Source organism: Rhinatrema bivittatum, chromosome 3, assembly GCF_901001135.1.
Source record: "Rhinatrema bivittatum chromosome 3, aRhiBiv1.1, whole genome shotgun sequence".
Classification (NCBI taxonomy): Eukaryota; Metazoa; Chordata; class Amphibia; order Gymnophiona; family Rhinatrematidae; genus Rhinatrema; species Rhinatrema bivittatum.
In genome coordinates this window covers 28,952,298-28,975,691 of record NC_042617.1, presented here as the reverse complement: position 1 = coordinate 28,975,691, position 23,394 = coordinate 28,952,298, and the positions used below count along the sequence as shown (strand labels likewise).

At 47.7% G+C, this 23,394-nt stretch overlaps 1 protein-coding gene across 4 annotated transcripts in view; it reads left to right on the top strand.

Annotated features, from left to right (window-relative positions):
* Nucleotides 1-23,394, top strand: part of XDH (xanthine dehydrogenase) — a 153,223-nt gene that overhangs the window by 108,428 nt on the left and 21,401 nt on the right. For all 4 annotated transcript variants that reach the window (XM_029593031.1, XM_029593030.1, XM_029593032.1 and 1 more), the window contains 5 exons: nt 7,801-7,888; nt 10,383-10,469; nt 13,437-13,628; nt 14,680-14,825; nt 22,570-22,651. In XM_029593031.1, the coding sequence (XP_029448891.1) occupies nt 7,801-7,888; nt 10,383-10,469; nt 13,437-13,628; nt 14,680-14,825; nt 22,570-22,651 (595 nt within the window). The remainder of the gene's footprint in view (nt 1-7,800; nt 7,889-10,382; nt 10,470-13,436; nt 13,629-14,679; nt 14,826-22,569; nt 22,652-23,394) is intronic.

Below are 23,394 nucleotides of genomic sequence, written 5' to 3'. Positions count from 1 at the left end.
ATCCAAGGTGAACCCTGACCTGGTAGAGAACCAGGGGGTCTCTACACATACTGTATATCCAAGGTGAACCCCGACCTGGTAGAGAACCAGGGGGTCTCTACACATACTGTATATCCAAGGTGAACCCCGACCTGGTAGAGAACAGGGGGTCTCTACACATACTGTATATCCAAGGTGAACCCCGACCTGGTAGAGAACAGGGGGTCTCTACACATACTGTATATCCAAGGTGAACCCCGACCTGGTAGAGAACAGGGGGTCTCTACACATACTGTATATCCAAGGTGAACCCCGACCTGGTAGAGAACAGGGGGTCTCTACACATACTGTATATCCAAGGTGAACCCCGACCTGGTAGAGAACAGGGGGTCTCTACACATACTGTATATCCAAGGTGAACCCCGACCTGGTAGAGAACAGGGGGTCTCTACACATACTGTTTATCCAAGGTGAACCCCGACCTGGTAGAGAACAGGGGGTCTCTACACATACTGTATATCCAAGGTGAACCCCGACCTGGTAGAGAACAGGGGGTCTCTACACATACTGTATATCCAAGGTGAACCCCGACCTGGTAGAGAACAGGGGGTCTCTACACATACTGTATATCCAAGGTGAACCCCGACCTGGTAGAGAACAGGGGGTCTCTACACATACTGTATATCCAAGGTGAACCCCGACCTGGTACAGAACAGGGGGTCTCTACACATACTGTATATCCAAGGTGAACCCCGACCTGGTAGAGAACAGGGGGTCTCTACACATACTGTATATCCAAGGTGAACCCCGACCTGGTAGAGAACAGGGGGTCTCTACACATACTGTTTATCCAAGGTGAACCCCGACCTGGTAGAGAACAGGGGGTCTCTGCACATACTGTTTATCCAAGGTGAACCCCGACCTGGTAGAGAACAGGGGGTCTCTACACATACTGTATATCCAAGGTGAACCCCGACCTGGTAGAGAACAGGGGGTCTCTACACATACTGTATATCCAAGGTGAACCCCGACCTGGTAGAGAACAGGGGGTCTCTACACATACTGTATATCCAAGGTGAACCCCGACCTGGTAGAGAACAGGGGGTCTCTACACATACTGTATATCCAAGGTGAACCCCGACCTGGTAGAGAACAGGGGGTCTCTACACATACTGTATATCCAAGGTGAACCCTGACCTGGTAGAGAAACAGGGGGTCTCTACACATACTGTATATCCAAGGTGAACCCCGACCTGGTAGAGAACAGGGGGTCTCTACACATACTGTATATCCAAGGTGAACCCCGACCTGGTAGAGATCCAGGGGGTCTCTACACATACTGTTTATCCAAGGTGAACCCCGACCTGGTAGAGAACAGGGGGTCTCTACACATACTGTATATCCAAGGTGAACCCCGACCTGGTAGAGAACAGGGGGTCTCTACACATACTGTATATCCAAGGTGAACCCCGACCTGGTAGAGAACAGGGGGTCTCTACACATACTGTATATCCAAGGTGAACCCCGACCTGGTAGAGAACAGGGGGTCTCTACACATACTGTATATCCAAGGTGAACCCCGACCTGGTAGAGAACAGGGGGTCTCTACACATACTGTATATCCAAGGTGAACCCCGACCTGGTAGAGAACCAGGGGGTCTCTACACATACTGTATATCCAAGGTGAACCCCGACCTGGTAGAGAACAGGGGGTCTCTACACATACTGTATATCCAAGGTGAACCCCGACCTGGTAGAGAACAGGGGGTCTCTACACATACTGTATATCCAAGGTGAACCCCGACCTGGTAGAGAACAGGGGGTCTCTACACAGACTGTATATCCAAGGTGAACCCCGACCTGGTAGAGAACAGGGGGTCTCTACACATACTGTATATCCAAGGTGAACCCCGACCTGGTAGAGAACAGGGGGTCTCTACACATACTGTATATCCAAGGTGAACCCCGACCTGGTAGAGAACAGGGGGTCTCTACACATACTGTTTATCCAAGGTGAACCCCGACCTGGTAGAGAACAGGGGGTCTCTACACATACTGTTTATCCAAGGTGAACCCCGACCTGGTAGAGAACAGGGGGTCTCTACACATACTGTTTATCCAAGGTGAACCCCGACCTGGTAGAGAACAGGGGGTCTCTACACATACTGTATATCCAAGGTGAACCCCGACCTGGTAGAGAACAGGGGGTCTCTACACATACTGTATATCCAAGGTGAACCCCGACCTGGTAGAGAACAGGGGGTCTCTACACATACTGTATATCCAAGGTGAACCCCGACCTGGTAGAGAACAGGGGGTCTCTACACATACTGCATATCCAAGGTGAACCCCGACCTGGTAGAGAACAGGGGGTCTCTACACATACTGTATATCCAAGGTGAACCCCGACCTGGTACAGAACAGGGGGTCTCTACACATACTGTATATCCAAGGTGAACCCCGACCTGGTAGAGAACAGGGGGTCTCTACACATACTGTATATCCAAGGTGAACCCCGACCTGGTAGAGAACAGGGGGTCTCTACACATACTGTATATCCAAGGTGAACCCCGACCTGGTAGAGAACAGGGGGTCTCTGCACATACTGTTTATCCAAGGTGAACCCCGACCTGGTAGAGAACAGGGGGTCTCTACACATACTGTATATCCAAGGTGAACCCCGACCTGGTAGAGAACAGGGGGTCTCTACACATACTGTATATCCAAGGTGAACCCCGACCTGGTAGAGAACCAGGGGGTCTCTACACATACTGTTTATCCAAGGTGAACCCCGACCTGGTAGAGAACAGGGGGTCTCTGCACATACTGTTTATCCAAGGTGAACCCCGACCTGGTAGAGAACAGGGGGTCTCTACACATACTGTATATCCAAGGTGAACCCCGACCTGGTAGAGAACAGGGGGTCTCTACACATACTGTATATCCAAGGTGAACCCCGACCTGGTAGAGAACCAGGGGGTCTCTACACATACTGTATATCCAAGGTGAACCCCGACCTGGTAGAGAACAGGGGGTCTCTACACATACTGTACATCCAAGGTGAACCCCGACCTGGTAGAGAACAGGGGGTCTCTACACATACTGTATATCCAAGGTGAACCCCGACCTGGTAGAGAACCAGGGGATCTCTACACATACTGTATATCCAAGGTGAACCCCGACCTGGTAGAGAACAGGGGGTCTCTACACATACTGTATATCCAAGGTGAACCCCGACCTGGTAGAGAACAGGGGGTCTCTACACATACTGTATATCCAAGGTGAACCCCGACCTGGTAGAGAACAGGGGGTCTCTACACATACTGTATATCCAAGGTGAACCCCGACCTGGTAGAGAACCAGGGGATCTCTACACATACTGTATATCCAAGGTGAACCCCGACCTGGTAGAGAACAGGGGGTCTCTACACATACTGTATATCCAAGGTGAACCCCGACCTGGTAGAGAACAGGGGGTCTCTACACATACTGTATATCCAAGGTGAACCCTGACCTGGTAGAGAACAGGGGGTCTCTACACATACTGTATATCCAAGGTGAACCCCGACCTGGTAGAGAACAGGGGGTCTCTACACATACTGTATATCCAAGGTGAACCCCGACCTGGTAGAGAACAGGGGGTCTCTACACATACTGTATATCCAAGGTGAACCCCGGCCTGGTAGAGAACCAGGGGATCTCTACACATACTGTATATCCAAGGTGAACCCCGACCTGGTAGAGAACAGGGGGTCTCTGCACATACTGTATATCCAAGGTGAACCCCGACCTGGTAGAGAACCAGGGGGTCTCTACACATACTGTATATCCAAGGTGAACCCCGACCTGGTAGAGAACAGGGGGTCTCTACACATACTGTATATCCAAGGTGAACCCTGACCTGGTAGAGAACAGGGGGTCTCTACACATACTGTATATCCAAGGTGAACCCCGACCTGGTAGAGAAACAGGGGGTCTCTACACATTTTATTTATTTATTTATTTATTTAAAGTTTCTTTTATACCGATAACCGTTTACACATCGCATCGGTTTACAGTTAAACAGGAACAATTGGGCAGAACCCTTACATATAACATAGAAAACAGGTTAACTTTTGGGCAGGGCCCTTACATGTAACTGAGAACAAGGAGGCTATAACAGGGATGGGGTATAGAGCTGACTATGCCGGGCAGCGTCCGTGAAATCAATAAATAGAATACAGCAAAAATCAAAACTATATACAATATACAATAGCTAAGGACATACTGTATATCCAAGGTGAACCCATTTTAATATTCCTGTGGAATGGAAGGGATAATCCCAGGGTTTTTTTCACTGGTAGCAGGATGATGCCCAACTGATAAGAGAGACGGACCAATAAAGCAAGAGGGTAAGCTGTCTAAGAAAGCCGTTTAGGCAAATATGTAGGTTAGATGCTGAAGGTTGTCCAAGTTTGAGCTTTATTTGAATGGAGACATAAATATGGTATCTTTAGACGCTTTGTCTCCTTTCATTTTGCCCGCCTCTTACTTCAGGTACCGAAAGACTGTTGGCTAGCCTTGCCTGTGTTTCACGGAGCTCCTTTTGGCAGAATTGTTTGTTTGAGCAGTTTTTTATAGCAGTTAATTTGTTTAAGTGGTTTCATTGGGGCGAAGCGTGGAACAGTGGTTTTCAACCCTTCGCTCGTTAGTGTTTGTGTTTAGGCTTGGGTACAGGCCAATAGTGAGGGACTGCAGGTGGCACTCTTGTATATATGGCAGTGCGCAAAGTTTTGCTCTCTGACTCCATCTGCTGGTACACAGCCCACTTCTCTGGACTGATCCTAGGTACTACTGGAACGAAAATTAGCAGGTAAGAACCAATTTTCATTTATAGGCGTCTCATTCCTGCTCCATTTTGCTTCCCTAAACTTTTTTATCTTCTTTTTATTTGTGATGGCTCGTTTCTCCAGTATTGTGGATTGTTCATGTAGCATCATTGATAGGTTACTGTGGAATGTGTTTGTTTATCTATTTTGGTTCTTTTTAATGCTTTTTTCAAAATCAAGTTTATTCTTGATTTGTACATGGAAATTGATAATTAAAAAGTAAAAAAAAAAAAAGACACAATTGGTAGAGGGGTAGGAGAGCAGGAAGGGGAAGCAGCATGATTTTTTTAAAATATCAAAGACCATAAGGTGAAAGGGAGGGAAAGGGGACGGGGCAGTGGCAGGATTTTCGTAAAAATACACCATCAGGAAGGAGGGAGGTGCGATGGCTGTTCAGATTTAGGTCTGCTGTGGTAGTGCCTAGATTTGGCCAACTAACTTTCTCCTCCCCTGACCTAATCCTACTCTCTGGACCAGCCGGAATTTGATCACCTAAATTTAGGCACCCAATGAAGCCGAAGTGGGTAAAGTTAGCCCAGACAGCTTAAGCAATGTTTAAAAGCTTTGATCTAGCCAGCGAAGTCCTTAACTTAACTGACTAGATCCCTGTAGATATTGATCTCAGAAGTCATGTAGCATTGGAAAGAAGGACTGACACCCTTACAAGAGATATGAGTATAGGGAAAGGAGTGATTTGATGGCGCATCTCGGTGGGGGTGCTGGCTTTAGTGCAGATCAATGGGATGTCTTCCTGAAGCAGTTGGGTCTTTTTCAGGCAGGATGGAAAAAATTTCCATTAATGTGTTCCCTTGGGTAAGAAAGTTACTTTATATCAAGAATACAGTTGTGTTGCACTTGGTTTCTGCTCATTGACTTCCAGGCCACATTTGCTAGCCTGATATCTCAGCCCATGCACGCACAGAGAGAATGGATTATGAACTTCAAGTGCTACTCTCTATTCACGTAATCCCCTACAGGCAGCCTCTGGATGCCCAATACACCAGGGATGCCTAATTCTGCTCAAACCCGACTTTGCGTGGCTGTGCAAAGTTGAGTGCACACGGATGCGTGCTGGGGCTATTTTATAATATAAGTGACCATGGGCGTGCATGTTATAAAATGGCCGCGTATCTGGCTGTGCACCGACGCACATGCCTGCACGCTTGTTTGAAATTTACCGTCCCAGGGGGGTAATTTGGTAACATCGTACATAAGAGACCAGTTTTCAAAGAGAGCTTAGGTATACAGGGCCGGATTTTCAAAAGGTTACGCGCGCCGGGCCTAAAGCCCTGGGACGCATGTAAGTCCCGGGGCTTTACTGAAAGGGAAGGGTGGGGCGTGGGCAGGGTGGGGCGGTCTGGGGAGGGGGGGGCGGTCTGGGGAGGGGGGGGCGGGGCCAGAGGCTCCAAGCACAGCGGCCATTTCCCACTGTGCTTGGGATCGCGTACCGGCAGTTGGCCGGCACGCGCAACTTACTTCAGCTCCAGGGCCGAAGTAAGTTTAGAAACAAAAAAAAGAAGAAAAAAAAGGTAGGGGGAAAGGGCGGGGGAGGTAAGGGAAGGTGGGGTGGGGGGGGGGGTAGGGAAGTTCCCTCCCAGGCCGCTCCGATTTCGGAGCGGCCTGGGAGGGAATGGGAGAAGGCAGCGTGGCTCGGAGCAGGCTCGGCGCGCGCAAGGTGCACAACTGTGCATCCCCTTGTGCTCGCCGACCCACATGCATGTTATAAAATCGGGTGTACATGTGCGCGCACCAGGTAGCGTGCGCACATGTACACCGGCGCGCTCCTTTTTAAAATTTCCCCATACTGTATATGTTCGCTTTGCAAATTACCCCGCCAAACCTACCCACACACAATTACACCTATTTATTTATTTTATTTATTTAGACATTTTATATACTGTTATTCCATACAAAGATCACAACTGTTTTCAAAAGTAACATTCATAATGATAAATCAACAGATACTGACAGTTTACCAAGATAGTGATCATGAGCAGGAATTAACATAAAACTAGTGAAATGTTCCGAAACATAATAAACCACTTACTAAAGATCTACCACATAAGGCGAGTAGTTCAGAATATAATATAGCAAATATCACATAATAGTGCGCTGTTTTGGGATTCTTACACTTGCTAAATTTATGCACATACTTTCGAATATCCAAACGTATGCACAGAGTCCAAGCCCTAGCCCAGCTCCCTTCCCAGGAACCCCTACGCTCGGTCTGAGTAAACTTATGCACATACAGGAGAGAGTGCGAGTTTATCCACTTAACAGGCAGGTAGGCAAAGCACTGGTTTATCTCAGAAATGGCATTTGAAAATTCCCCTCCTTTTGGATCCTCAGGCCAAACAGCTGCAAATATAGCTCAGGAGCACCCTGAAAGCTGTGCCTGTTTGTACCCCTTGCGCCTGAAGTCGGCCATCCGTAGTGAATGCGATTATTACATTGAACAGATATGACACACAAGCCAATAGAACGCCTCATCTGTGCATCACCTGAAAGACGCTTCCATGCTTGGCACAGCGGAGAAGCGCTATTTCAGGAAAAGAAATGAAGCTTGTACTGTGTTCCTGCATGCAGAAGGGGAACCTTTCTGAACTCAGCCGTCATGCAGTGATGTCCTGGGAACCCTGTATTAAATTATTTTACAAAAAAGAAAGCGTGTCCCACTGAATGGAACAGATCTGGCGTTATTTCCTGGATGAGGAATCGATAGCTGTGATAGGAAAATGGCAGCACATCCCTGGTGCCAGGAAGCTCCAAACATGCAGGGCGCTGGGTGTGCTGGTCAGTGGCACTGGATTCATTTTCACTTGGTGCTGTGTCCTCTTGAGCTCCAGCAGGGTTTGACCACCAGATCCAGTTTGGGTACTTGTGCACCAGGTTTACCGTTACTAGCCCAAAGCTGTGGCAATGTGTTGTGACTCCTGATGGTTTTGTGTTCCAGGACTGGCCGCCCTGTGCGATGCATGCTGGATCGAGATGAAGACATGTTGATAACAGGAGGCAGGCACCCTTTTCTGGGACGTTATAAGGTGAAGACTTTGTGATATGATTATTATGCTAAGAATATTTTAGATTACGTTATATTTGTATTACTGACTTCCTTAGACACAGTGCAACCCAAAATGATTCATAAAACATGGAAAATATACAATAAATAGCAATAAATCATAAAAAAACATAAAAAATGCAATACATAATATATCATAAAATAATTCTTCAAAAATAGAAATGCATGAAAAATACTATAAACATTAATAGTAAGAGGCATAGCTTCGACCTACCCTACACACACTAATGGCAAGACAACAGTGCTTCTCCAGCAATTCAAATATTAATAAAAAAATAACCCTTCATACCCATTAACCCACCCTGCATTCCCTGCAGTTGTGAAATGCCTTTCATATTACTTAGGATGCAAGCACACCACCTCCTTCACTTCAGATTGTTATAACATTAGAGCCTCTGAAGGAAGTCTTGGTTTTATTTATTAATTAATTTATAATATGGGGCAATTTTCAGTAAGATGGCTAGTTACAAGGTACACAGCTACTTTTGTATCAGTGCAACTTGTTTTAGTATTTATTTACATTTATAAAAAGTCCAAACCACAATTTAAATATATCACAAACACAATCTCACAGAAAAAGGAAAAAGACAGCTGCAAATGAGCATCAAATCACTGCAGCAAAGGCCGTACGTTTACAGATTCCATCTCAGCCAGGTCATGATGGAATGCCAAGCCAACAAAGATGGATTTTCAGTAGTTGCCTGAAAATCTTTTGTGCAGTTTGTCATGTGAAGTTCATAAGGCTAAGAGTTCCACAAGACGGGAGCGGCCACTGAGAAGGTAGACCCCCTCGCTCTCAGCCGGCCGAGCCTGACGCACCGTTGGAACTTCCTCCAGACCTCATTGGGAGGAACGCAGCGCACGAGTTGGATTATAAATCCAGAGGCACGAATCGTAGGCTAGGAGATTCCGTACAGTGATTGCCACCCTGTACATCTCTCAGAACTGGACTGGAAGCCATTTGAACTCTCTTGGTATTGGTGAGATGGGTCTCGTTCCTTGATTTTCCTGATATCAGCCTCGCTGCTGCATTCCACAACAGTGGTAAAGATCTAAAGGCAGTGGCCGCCAACCCCCAGATACAGCACGCAGCAGTAATCCAAAGATGGCAACACGATTGCCTGCACAGCTGCCCGAAAAGCTGCCGCGCACAATATGGGTCTCAAACCATGCAAGACTCGCAGTTTGTAAGACCTGGACGAGATGGCAGCTTTAATTTTAGTGTTAAATGTCTTCGCACAATCAATAATCACCCCTGAGCTCTTGCCATGGGCCAACACCTGTACCCAGGGAACAACCCTTCTCTCACCTAGGGATCTAAGAGATGGTTTAAATTATTCCCCCCGCCACGCCAGCTGAGCAGGGAAATGTTATCTGGGGAAATCTTTGCCTGACAAGAATATACCTGCATAAAAAGGGAGTGTTCCAGGGATGCAGTTAAACTTTAGCTGGTTTGTGCCGACTGCATAAAAGTTACCCGGGGAAGTCTGCTTGGAGAAGTAGCTGTCCTGAAGGGAGCCGGGGAATTTTCTCCGGATATACTCAGCAGCACTTTTACCTGCATATCCGGAGAAAGTTACCCAGGTCACTTCGGGAGAGGTGACTTACCTGATCAGCGGGTTTCTGAATATGGACTCTGAGGGCCTGATTTTCACAGCTGTTTGCGTGCATAAAGCACAGTTTTATTATGGGCTGTTATAAAATGGCCCCGGGGCTCAGTGCACATGAGGATAGGCACTCCAGAGGAGGGGTGGATTTGGGGCAGAGTTGGGACTTGCATGAATACTATTTTATTTTACAAAGTATGTGCATGAGTTAAATGGTACAAGTCAGGCTCTCGATAGAACAGTTATAACTGTGTGCGGGAGCGAGTCTGTGCTTGTATCAGGGCCCTTACCTGGGAATCTTCAAAGCGAACATTTGCGCAAAAGATGGGGAAAGGTCTACATATAAAAGTTACTTTCCCCTACCTGCTCAGTTATAAAATTCCCCAGTTAGATGCTTACATCCCCTTGGAAATTGTCCTAAACATAACAAATGATAGTTTGGTAAACCTAGGCACAATGGGTAGAGCTGGGCCTAGAATCCATGCGATTCTAGCTCTTCCTGTCTCTATTTCTGTTTTGAGGGGGATGGAAGATTTTGCTACAGTGCAATCTTTAAAAAGAGCTGAAGCTTGAAAAGAGCTTCAGCGTTATTTAAGATCAAAACAAGAATTTCATTCTACAGTTTACACAGGTACCCACATCACACAAGGAAACCGAGGGAAAACAACTTTTGGATCTCTGTTAAGTATCTCCTCCCAGTAATGAAGAGAACAGAGCACCCTATCTTACATTTTTCAGCAAAAATAGATTGAGAAGATGATGATAGGGATGGATAGTGATACTAGGTGGTGGTGTGGTTTAACCGCTGATGGGTGAGCTCGCGCATCTAAACATCATGTCTCCTTCTAGGTTGGCTTCATGAAGAATGGGAGAGTTGTCGCTTTAGACGTCATTCTCTACAGCAATGGTGGCAACTCTCAGGACCTTTCCCATTCAGTAAGTAAACCTCTGTGGAACGAATGGCAAGGAGCGCCTGCCAGGGCTCGGTGTTTGATGTTCCCACTTGTGTAAGGGGAGGCGAACCGGGCTTGTCCCGGGGCGACGATATTAACATGGGCTCGAGCGGTCGGCAGGGCAGCGAGGAGGGGGTGGGGGGGGGGGGGTGGTGGAGAGGAGGGAACCAATGGTAGCGCAACAAATTCAAATGCTGTGCTGCCATTGGCCTTTAGTGAAGATAGACAAGGAAGTTTGCGGGTGAAGGGGCAGTTGGGATTTCGGCAGCGGAGCAAGCAGAGGGGTTTTTTGCTTCCCTCCCGAGAATGATATGTTTCCAGTTGTATTGTGTACTTAGTTCATGTCGCAGTTGAGGCGGAAAACCCGAGCCATATGTTGTATTGTATTGTTTGAAATTGTGAAGGACATTTTGGAGGGGGGGGGGAGGAATGCTCGTGTAGCTTGGGGCTGCTACACGGGAAGGCCTAAAGAGCAAGGGGGGGGGGGCCGATGCTCAGGCCGCAAGCTTACTCTCGCTGGTGACGTGGCAGGGTAAGTAGGGGGGGGGGTGTTAAATGCTAGCTTATCATTGGGCCGCGGTGGTAAGTGAAGAATGGCACGCGGCGGAGGAGGTGGAGGAGGGGTTGTTGTTTGGATTTATGTTAAAGATTACGGCTCGGGTTAGGTTTAATAATAACCCGAGCCGTAACTGCGGCCTTTTATTTATTACCATACAATTGTTCTGTTCATGTTATTTACAAGAGGGGAGAGTGAAGCTGAGTGAGTGCCTGAACGATTGTCTCGAGTCCCTATGTTAGGTCAGGCTTGCCTCCTGCCAGCAAGCCTGACCCCCCTTTGCAGGGTTAGGAGGTCAGGAAGAGTACGACCATGGCAGTATCCTGCATAAGCTGCCGGCAGATAAGGATCTTTTGCCCCACCCGGTTGACTGCTTCCCCAGATCCTATTGAGTCTATAGCCATCTCCCTCTCTTGGTCATGTCACCAGTGTTTTGTATCTGTCCCCAGCAGGCTTGAATTCTGCCACTGTTTCGGTTTCTATCACCTGTGATGGTAGTTGCAGCTATTACAGTCACCCACATCCTCTCAGTAAAGACGTATCTACTTAAACTTTCTCTGAGTCTCCCTGCTCCTAACTTCAGGCTGAATGCAATTATCCTTGCTTTAGAAAGCTAGCTAAGGCCTGGCTTTCTGAGCAAGCTTTTGGGAAAGAGGCCTGATTATCTGCAGCTTTTCCTTCTTCCGGGGTAAGATGAGACTAATGGATGGCTTAATCTGGATTTATTTTAAACATTTTTCTGTTGTTTTTTTTAATTTTCTTGAGTTATTTTTAATTCACATTTATTTTATGATTGCTAAATTTGAATGTATGTTTCTTGTATTTTGTGATGCTGATGGGCATAAAAAAGGGGAATCAAATCCAAATAAATGTAAATTCATTTCATGACCTTTGTCCTTGAGCATCTATTACTAACGTTTGCTAGATATTCAACCTGTTCTGCCATGTTTTTGTTTCCATTCTTTAATCTAAACAATGCATTTTGGATTCCTTAAGTTTCTCTGGGTGTGGCTCATCTCGTAGACCCGTCACCATTTGGGTAGCCAGTGGTCATTTTTCTTTAAAGAAAAAAAGGTATTGTCCTGTGGCCAGTGGCGGCCTCCATCTTCTACTTTCTCCCAATGGGGAAAGGAAGCCAAGTTCAAAAGGTTCTAGGCTTGACCTGGCCTGAGCTGCTTCCATCCCTTCAATGTCCTACAAAGGTGTGGCCTTCAGGAGGTACTTATGTGTAAAAATAATGAAATCTATTTATTTATGTATTTGCTGTTTATTGGACACACAAGAAAACATTTGATTGTTTGATTTTTCTTTGTCCCCCTTCCTCCGCCCCCCCCCCCCCATAAGTTCTATTGACACAACTTCTCCTGTAGGTGTTGCTCCCGGCCAGCACGCCGGTGAAGTGGGCTTCTGTATAACTTCCTTTCAGATATGACTAATTAACTGGGGGTTTTTTTTTTGAGCGCCATTGTTCATATGGTTCCCACATGGAGTAGAAGCCTGGTAAAGTCTCATTTCACATCACTGTTAAATTTCCCATATCAAAATGTAGTATCCAGTCCAAATCCAAAGTGGGAGTTGCACTCTTTTTCCAATGCGCAGCTATTTCACATCTAGCTGCCACGAGAAGTGGGACCAGCGGTTTCACTCTCCTTATTGGCCAGTCATTGGCGGTATGGAAAGCAGACAGTGTTTGGGATCCGCAGATAAACGTAATGTTCAATACGTCAAGGAGCACCCCTTTGACTGTCCTCCAAAAGTGTTGAGGTTTCTCATAATCCCACCCAACAGGCCAAGAGGTTACCCACACAGTTACAATTGCGCCAGCCTAGCTCTGACAGTCTAGCATATATTTTATGCAATTTGTATGGAGTCAGATACCAGGGATAAAGGACTTTATAACTGTTTTCTACTAGCAGAAGCAGGGCCCGTGCAAGGCTCTGCAGTGCCCTAGGCAGAGCAAAGGAACGCCGCCCCGCAACCCATCCTGAGTGGAATGTGCCCCTCTGACAGGAGTAGATATATAGAGTTATGGTCACCCTCTTATTGTGTGTTCTCTCAACCTCTCTCTCTCTCCTTTTCGAAAATGGCACCCCTCGCCTAGCCTGGTGGTGCCCCTCCCACTGACATCATCCTGGGCTCCTGCCTAATGGTGGCATCTGGCCTGAGCATAGCTGATAGTTCCCGTTCAGCATCGTCTGGCACTCCATGCAGGTCTATTTCCCAATCACGAATATGCTTGGGCTTATCTAATAAATCCAGTAATATCTGGGTATAAATCCTTTCTCACTTCCCCGCTTGGTACAAAGAGCTGCAAATGAAGTCAGAGGTCTCTTTATTTCCCTAGAAATCATTTTATATATTTTTTAATTAATTTTGCTTGGTGTTGTTCATTAGGTCATGGAGAGAGCCTTGTTCCATATCGATAACACCTACAAGATTCCCAATGTCAGAGCTCAGGGCTATGTCTGTAAGACTAACCTACCCTCCAACACAGCATTCCGTGGATTCGGCGGCCCACAAGCCATGATGATCGCCGAGTGCTGGATGAACGACATCGCTGCGACTTGCGGGCTGCCAGCAGAAGAGGTAAAGCACACTTCAGCTGCCCCCTGACTGGAAGGCCTGGCATGTTACAAAGACTGCAGTCTGCATACTCTCTGCCTGCAGCTCTTGGGAGCGGCAGTTACAACAGTGAACAGGAAAGCTAGGGGGTAACCTGCATGGAGCGGCAGCTACAACACTGAACAGGGAAGCTAGGGGGTAACCTGCATGGAGCGGCAGCTACAACACTGAACAGGGAAGCTAGGGGGTAACCTGCATGGAGCGGCAGTGACAACACTGAACAGGAAAGCTAGGGGGTAACCTGCATGGAGCGGCAGTGACAACACTGAACAGGAAAGCTAGGGGGTAACCTGCATGGAGTGGCAGTGACAACACTGAACAGGAAAGCTAGGGGGTAACCTGCATGGAGCAGCAGTTACAACACTGAACAGAAAAGCTAGGGGGTAACCTGCATGGGAGCAGCAGTTACAACACTGAACAGGAAAGCTAGGGGGTAACCTGCATGGAGCGGCAGTGACAACACTGAACAGGAAAGCTAGGGGGTAACCTGCATGGAGCGGCATTTACAACACTGAACAGGAAAGCTAGGGGGTAACCTGCATGGGAGCAGCAGTTACAACACTGAACAGGAAAGCTAGGGGGTAACCTGCATGGAGCGGCAGTGACAACACTGAACAGGAAAGCTAGGGGGTAACCTGCATGGAACGGCAGTGACAACACTGAACAGGAAAGCTAGGGAGTAACCTGCATGGAGTAGCAGTTACAACCCTAAACACCTTGCTGGGCAGACTTGATGGATCACTTTGGTCTTTATCTGCTGTCATGTGCTATGTTACTGTTACCTCCCAATTGCAAGGCAGTACAATTCCTTTTATAACTTGCTTTTTGTCTCTTCCTTCTCCTAGACAGCTCTGTGTATGTCAATGATCTTTTTAGTAGAAAGTAGCTTACCTGCTGCCAGACACCAAAACTTTTACCTTTAATAAGGAATTTTATTTTTTTTGGAGAAATCTCAAATTTGAAACACATCATGCGGGTTTCTTATTTTTTTCAATTTTTTCATTCCTGGGGACAGGTCCGGAAGCTGAACATGTATAAGGAAGGAGATCTGACTCACTTCAACCAAAGTCTTGAAGGCTTCACTCTACAGAGATGCTGGGAAGAGTGTCTGGAGAGCTCAGGTTATCACCAGAGGAAGGAACAGATCAAGGAGTTTAACAGGTAGGCACCAACCAGCTGTGCTTTGTGGACAGGATGCTACCAGACACAGAATGATGAGCCATGTGAAAGCTGCTTGCGGAAAAATATCTAGGGCAATTTTCAAAAGCCATTTGCCTGGGTGTAATTGGCTACCTAAAAATTAAGCCCAGCCCTTATCTGGCTGAAAGTACACCCAAGGATCAACAATGGGCATACTGGTAACCAGGTAAAGAAAATAGGAGGGACCGGAGGTATATTTTGGTTATGGAAGGGGAATAATGTACGCAGATTACATTTTCAAATCTACACACATTGGGCCCTATAGTCAAAGAATATCTGGCTAGCTAAGTTAGCTGGATAAACTCATCTGGCTAATTTAGTTGTGATATTCAACGGTGAGGCTGCTCTGCTAAATATACCGAGATTACTTTAAAGTTAGCTGGATACGTTTATCCGGCCTGCTCGATAGCAGGTCTAACTTATCCAGCTAACTTAGCAGATAAGTCAGAATATTGGCATTTTAGCCTGATAAGTAGCTCCTACCCATTAAGCCCCCGCCGTCCCATTACTTAGCGGGCTAACTACTTAGCTGGATGATTAGTTGTCTGCTTAAGTGGTGGCTGCTCAGAGCAACCAGTTATTCAGCCATCACCACATAGGTGTATAATTCCTAACTTACCCAGCTAAGTGGAGCTGAATATCGGTTCCATTGCTTTGTATAGTAAAAACATAAGAAAAAATTGCCATGCTGGGTCAGACCAAGGGTCCATCAAGCCCAGCATCCTGTTTCCAACAGAGGCCAAACCAGGCCACAAGAACCTGGCAATTACCCAAACACTAAGAAGATCCCATGCTACTGATGTAATTAATAGCAGTGCCTATTCCCTAAGTAAACTTGATTAATAGCCGTTAATGGACTTCTCCTCCAAGAACTTATCCAAACCATTTTTTAATCCAGCTGCACTAACTGCACTAACCACATCCTCTGACAACAAATTCCAGAGCTGAATTGTACGTTGAGTGAAAAAGAATTTTCTTTGATTAGTCTTAAATGTGCTACTTGCTAACTTCATGGAGTGCCTCCTAGTCCTTCTATTATCTGAAGGTGTAAATAACTGATTCACATCTACCCGTTCTAGACCTCTCGCAATTTTAAACACCTCTATCATATCCCCCCCTCAGCCGTCTCTTCTCCAAGCTGAAAAGTCCTAATCTCTTCAGCCTTTCCTCATAGGGGAGCTGTTCCATTCCCCTTTATCATTTTGGTTGCCCTTCTCTGTACCTTCTCCATCGCAATTATATCTTTTTTGAGATGCAGCAACCAGAATTGTACACAGAACTCTAGGTGCGGTCTCACCATGGAGCAATAGAGAAGGCACTATGACATTTTCCGTTTTATTCACCATTCCCTTCCTAATAATTCCTAACATTCTGTTTGCTTTTTTGACTGCTGCAGCACACTGAGCCGACGATTTCAATGTATTATCCACCATGATGCCTAGATCTCTTTCTTGGGTTGTAGCACCTAATATGGAACCTAACATTGTGTAATTATAGCATGGGTTATTTTTCCCTATATGCATCACCTTGCACTTATCCACATTAAATTTCATCTGCCATTTGGGTGCCCAATCTTCCAGTCATGCAAGGTCCTCCTGTAATGTATCACAATCCGCTTGTGATTTAACTACTCTGAATAATTTTGTATCCCTTACTAGTGACTTCTGTGTCTGGAAAGACAGAGGAAGATGAAGTAAGAGAGAGTAGGAGTAGAGACGTGTGGCTGGCACCGCCCAGTGGTCGATGTCTTTTGTACTTTGATGTTTTGACAAAGAACGTGAACCCATTTGGCTTGGGGTTCTTCTGGTGGTGACTGGCTGAGACCTTTGGCTGGTTTCTTCTTGGGCTCTCTGAGAGACAATTTTTTCTGCCATCTTTTTTCCTGAGAGAGTGGTTGGTGGATGCAAGAATGGGGTTCTCTGACCTTAGATTTATTCCAAAAAATCAAAGAATAGGTCTTTAAGAAGGGGGGAGTTAATCTCATACTCCATCTGTCTGAGAGCAAATTCTTCAGGGTGTTGGAGAGAGAGGAGTTTCTTTGTGGGTGCCAGAGGGGAGACTGCCTTACAGGGAGGTGGTCCCTAAAGGAGATTCTGAAGAGGATCAGCAGGCATTCCAGTCTTTTCTACTGAGGAGTCTGCATCCAGTTGGCATCCAGACTCCAGTACCATTGGAGAAGTATCTAGGGAGGGTCTCTTGTGAAGAGCACCCACTGCCAGCATGTACAGCATTTCTCAACGACTGTGATTTAATTCAGAAGTGTACCACTTGGAATTTTACACCTGCAATCAAGCTTTCAGTAAAGTGATTTAATTTTGAACCCCTCTGCCTGTGTATTTCTTTTTATTAGATTAGTGTTGAAGGACCTCCAAGAAACCCTAAGATCCTTGAATGATTTTTCCTTTCTCCCCTGTCAAGAGAAGCACCTGGGAGCATAGGTCCACGCCCCTGTGAGCCCCTGACCACTGTTAGCTGGGTGGGACTGGGGCTACATATGGAAAAATGCCTGCCAGAAAAGCAGATGCAAATCTCTGTGGGTCCGTTTTCCCCAGGGCAATTTTCTTACATTAATTGATTAATTTCAGTTTCTATTCCGTGTTACAAATTTCGTCCAACACGAATCACAAATCTTGATCGAACATGGCCTGACTTATTACAAACATAAACCTTACGAAAACATTTCTCAGGACAAGCATGCAACTTGCAAACAGAGCCATCTCCTAAAGCCCTCCTAACACCAACAATAATCTCCAGAAAGCAATAAATTCCAAGTAGGTATGTGCTTTCCTTATCCTTCATTTCATTAAAAAAAACAAAACATATCTGCTCCCTGCCTTGCCCCCTCCTCGCATACCCTTTCCCGATCCCCCCCAGCACCTTCTTACCGAATGAGCTCTGTAAAATCCGTAGCTGCCATGACCTTAGATGGTGCTGGCAGACTGAGGTTGGCGCCATCATTACAGCATGGCACTGGGCCTGAGACTGGCCGACCACATTTTGTATGGGAAAAAAAAGTAAAAATGGCGCCTGCCTCGTTCTGCCAGCTCCATCTGACATTGCGACTGTGGCATGGTAGGGGGCGATCCCCGGTCACTCTATCTCATGAAGAATAAAATAGATTTTAAATGACTTCACGGCTCATGAGGGTCCAGGCGAGGCTGGGAGCATTGGGGAAGGGCTTGCTGACATTTTCTTTTTCCTTTGTTTTGTTCTTAATTTCTTTTTTTTAATAAAAATAAAACAAAAAAAAAATGTCTGCGTACAAACTCATGCCGGCAAATCAGGTCTTGAAATTATCCAGAAAGCCCTAAACAATGGAAAGCACTCGCAACTATAACGCAAATAAAAAAAAAAGAAATCCGGTATTTTAAAACCACTCAGTCTCTAAGAAAAATGGAAAAAACCACCCGCACGGATTTCTCTGGGGAATTTCCTTCCCTGGCAGTGGAACTGCTTGTACTGCTCGTGCTTGCCCACGAGTAAAAGGCGCTCGCAGACTGCGCATCTGCCCCCGTCAGGGCATGCTTCAGGGGGCGCCGCACTCCCTGCTCAGGGAGAACTGTCTGGTTCACATCGGCTCACATTGTTTTGGGTGGCCGGACTGCTCTTCTAGGGGGGGAAATCACTGGGCCAGAATTTTTCGGAGGACAGAAAGCCTCTTATCTTGGAAAGGGCAAGCTACCTTCAAGCTGCTGTCGTAAAGTTGCAGAAGCCTAACCATTTTTTTCCGGAGGGGGTTTTGCCCGGCAGCCTGCTCATTCTTTAGGATTGTTGACCTCAGCTGGGATCTGCTCCAACTAAAGCTACGATGCCCCTGGCCTTCATCCACAGCCATCCAGGGGTCTTTGGACTCTCTCTCTTCTGCTTCTGTCTAACACCGCCGCTGCAGCTGCAATCTTCTGGCTGATTTCCTTCAGAACCTGGCACAAGTGGGCTCTTAAGCCAGCCAGTTGGTGTCAGTGCTGGTCCAAGGAGCAGGAACCAGACTTGGAATCAGACTTTGGTCTCCTCCCTAGCTCATGGATAAGAAAGGGTGTAAGCTTCTATTTTCTCAGACAGCTTTTATTTAGCATACATGTGTGGTAGAAGTCTGAAGTGCAATTTTCTGTTCTTAGCCTTTGCTCAAAATGCTTGAGTGTGATGGAAATGTGAAGTGCAATTTTCTGTTCTCAGCCTTTGCTCAAAATGCTTGAGTGTGATGGAAATGTGAAGTGCAATTTTCTGTTCTCAGCCTTCACTTAGCATGCATATGAGTGTGATGGAAATGTGAAGTGCAATTTTCTGTTCTTACTCTGCGTAAAATGCCTGAGTGTGATGGAAGTGTGAGGTGCAATTTTCTGTTCTCAGCCTTCACTTAGCATGCATATGAGTGTGATGGAAATGTGAAGTGCAATTTTCTGTTCTTAATCTTTGCTTAAAATGCCTGAGTGTGATGGAAGTGTGAGGTGCAATTTTTTGTTCTAAGACTTCACTTAGCATGCATATGAGCAGTGCTTAATTTGTGGATAAAAAGGAAGTGGAACTGTGAAGCAGGGAAGGGGGAAGAAGGAAGCAAGGCCAGGATTGGGTGTGAACTCTCCCTCTTGCATTCATATATGCAAATATATTTTTCACACTCCATTTCTGCAGGGGAGCCACACTTGATTTACACTACCAACTCTGCTCTGCTTCTTCAGGTTCTGAGAAAAAAAAAGGTGGCAGAACGCCTGTTCCTGGTCATTCTGCCAGAAAATTAGCCCCGGGTAACAGAAACAAAAAGGGGTTGAATCAGCACAAGTTCATGAGCAGTAGCACCAATCATCAAAGCCAGAGCTGAAGCCTTAATTATTGGCACTACTGCTCACACACTTCAGACTTGTGCTAATTCAGCTTCTTTTTGTGTATTTTCTTTGCTCTGCAGTGTCCGCTTCAGGGAGCAGAGTGGCTGTTCTCTCCTCTGCTTCAGGATCACATCCCCTCCTCTCCTCTTCCCTGTAGAATAGAAGGGCTGGGGGAGGGGCTGTTCTCTCCTCTGCTTCAGGATCACAGCCCCTCCCCTCCTCTTCCCTGTAGAATAGAAGGGCTGGGGGAGGGGCTCTTCTCTCCTCTGCTTCAGGATCACATCCCCTCCCCTCCTCTTCCCTGTAGAATAGAAGGGCTGGGGGAGGGGCTGCTCTCTCCTCTGCTTCAGGATCACATCCCCTCCCCTCCTCTTCCCTGTAGAATAGAAGGGCTGGGGGAGGGGCTCTCCTCTCCTCTGCTTCAGGATCACATCCCCTCCCCTCCTCTTCCCTGTAGAATAGAAGGGCTGGGGGAGGGGCTGCTCTCTCCTCTGCTTCAGGATCACATCCCTCCTCTCCTCTTCCCTGTAGAATAGAAGGGCTGGGGGAGGGGCTGCTCTCTCCTCTGCTTCAGAATCACAGCCCCTCCCCTCCTCTTCCCTGTAGAATAGAAGGGCTGGGGGAGGGGCTCTTCTCTCCTCTGCTTCAGGATCACATCCCCTCCCCTCCTCTTCCCTGTAGAATAGAAGGGCTGGGGGAGGGGCTGTTCTCTCCTCTGCTTCAGGATCACATCCCCTCCCCTCCTCGTCCCTGTAGAATAGAAGGGCTGGGGGAGGGGCTGCTCTCTCCTCTGCTTCAGGATCACATCCCCTCCCCTCCTCTTCCCTGTAGAATAGAAGGGCTGGGGGAGGGGCTGCTCTCTCCTCTGCTTCAGGATCACATCCCCTCCCCTCCTCTTCCCTGTAGAATAGAAGGGCTGGGGGAGGGGCTCTTCTCTCCTCTGCTTCAGGATCACATCCCCTCCCCTCCTCTTCCCTGTAGAATAGAAGGGCTGGGGGAGGGGCTGCTCTCTCCTCTGCTTCAGGATCACATCCCCTCCCCTCCTCTTCCCTGTAGAATAGAAGGGCTGGGGGAGGGGCTGCTCTCTCCTCTGCTTCAGGATCACATCCCCTCCTCTCCTCTCTCCCTGTAGAAGGGCTGGGGGAGTGGCTGCTCTCTCCTCTGCTTCAGGATCACATCCCCTCCCCTCCTCTTCCCTGTAGAATAGAAGGGCTGGGGGAGGGGCTGCTCTCTCCTCTGCTTCAGGATCACATCCCCTCCTCTCCTCTCTCCCTGTAGAAGGGCTGGGGGAGTGGCTGCTCTCTCCTCTGCTTCAGGATCACATCCCCTCCCCTCCTCTTACTGTAGAATAGAAGGGCTGGGGGAGGGGCTGCTCTCTCCTCTGCTTCAGGATCACATCCCCTCCCCTCCTCTTACTGTAGAATAGAAGGGCTGGGGGAGGGGCTGCTCTCTCCTCTGCTTCAGGATCACATCCCCTCCCCTCCTCTTCCCTGTAGAATAGAAGGGCTGGGGGAGGGGCTGTTCTCTCCTCTGCTTCAGGATCACATCCCCTCCCCTCCTCTTCCCTGTAGAATAGAAGAGCTGGGGGAGGGGCTGTTCTCTCCTCTGCTTCAGGATCACATCCCCTCCTCTCCTCTTCCCTGTAGAATAGAAGGGCTGGGGGAGGGGCTGCTCTCTCCTCTGCTTCAGGATCACATCCCCTCCCCTCCTCTTCCCTGTAGAATAGAAGGGCTGGGGGAGGGGCTCTCCTCTCCTCTGCTGCAGGATCACAGCCCCTCCCCTACTCTTACTGTAGAATAGAAGGGCTGGGGGAGGGGCTGTTCTCTCCTCTGCTTCAGGATCACATCCCCTCCCCTCCTCTTCCCTGTAGAATAGAAGGGCTGGGGGAGGGGCTGTTCTCTCCTCTGCTTCAGGATCACATCCCCTCCCCTCCTCTTACTGTAGAATAGAAGGGCTGGGGGAGGGGCTGTTCTCTCCTCTGCTTCAGGATCACATCCCCTCCCCTCCTCTTCCCTGTAGAATAGAAGGGCTGGGGGAGGGGCTGTTCTCTCCTCTGCTTCAGGATCACATCCCCTCCTCTCCTCTTCCCTGTAGAATAGAAGGGCTGGGGGAGGGGCTGTTCTCTCCTCTGCTTCAGGATCACATCCCCTCCCCTCCTCTTCCCTGTAGAATAGAAGGGCTGGGGGAGGGGCTCTCCTCTCCTTCAGGATCACATCCCCTCCCCTCCTCTTCCCTGTAGAATAGAAGGGCTGGGGGAGGGGCTGTTCTCTCCTCTGCTTCAGGATCACATCCCCTCCCCTCCTCTTCCCTGTAGAATAGAAGGGCTGGGGGAGGGACTCTCCTCTCCTCTGCTGCAGGATCACAGCCCCTCCCCTCCTCTTCCCTGTAGAATAGAAGGGCTGGGGGAGGGGCTGTTCTCTCCTCTGCTTCAGGATCACATCCCCTCCCCTCCTCTTCCCTGTAGAATAGAAGGGCTGGGGGAGGGGCTGTTCTCTCCTCTGCTTCAGGATCACAGCCCCTCCCCTCCTCTTCCCTGTAGAATAGAAGGGCTGGGGGAGGGGCTCTCCTCTCCTCTGCTGCAGGATCACAGCCCCTCCCCTCCTCTTCCCTGTAGAATAGAAGGGCTGGGGGAGGGGCTGTTCTCTCCTCTGCTTCAGGATCACATCCCCTCCCCTCCTCTTCCCTGTAGAATAGAAGGGCTGGGGGAGGGGCTGTTCTCTCCTCTGCTTCAGGATCACATCCCCTCCCCTCCTCTTCCCTGTAGAATAGAAGGGCTGGGGGAGGGGCTGCTCTCTCCTTGCGGGGCGCTATGCCTGCATTGCATCCTCCCCTTTGTTTAGTGTGAGTGTGATGGAAGTGTGAGGAGTAATCTTTTCCTCTTCCAGGCAGCATCGTTGGAAGAAGAGGGGAATAGCTATTATCCCAACCAAGTTTGGAGTCAGCTTCACCATCCCTTTTCTGAATCAGGTTTGTGCAGGTGTTTTTCTATTTTCTTTCATTAGATTTCCAATTTATTTATATGTTTGTTTATTTTATCCTTCCTCTATCACTGAGGGCAGGTAATAGTAAAAGAAAAGAACAGAAAGTAGACGTAGAAGAGATAAAATCAAATAATATATTTACCGGAGCTGAATGTAATCTGCTTTGAAGGCAGATTATAAATTTTAAAAAAATCAATAAACATCAACCTAATCTAACTATAATAAAGAGGAAAGCTGCCCCGTGCCTGCATCACTAGTGTGCAGATTAAATGCTGCCCCTCTCCCTCCCTGTACTCTCCAGCGCCGCCCCTTTCTCTCCCTGTACCTCTCCAGCTCTCCCCCCCTCTCCATCTCCGCCCCATCTCTCTGAATGGTCAGATCCATTCCCTGCTACCACACAGTGCACCGGAGCTCAGCCTGCACTCTCTCCTACCACACATCTCAATTACGCACTTCCTGCACTTCACAGCATTTCCCCCTCCTTGGACGGGCTTTTACTCCTAGCAAACTATTACCCAGGAAATGATCAGAAATTGCTGCTTGTAAGAGGAAATGTTTTGATTTCTTTTTACTGTCTTTAAATCTCCTACCCAAGATGTCACTCCCATTCAGCAGCACCAGTAACCCTCACTGGCCCTAAGGCCTAGAAAGATCAAGGTTTCCCAAACTTTTAGCCATTGTGACCCTATTTAAGCCTTCACATGACTCCAGAATGTATTATGCTTTTAT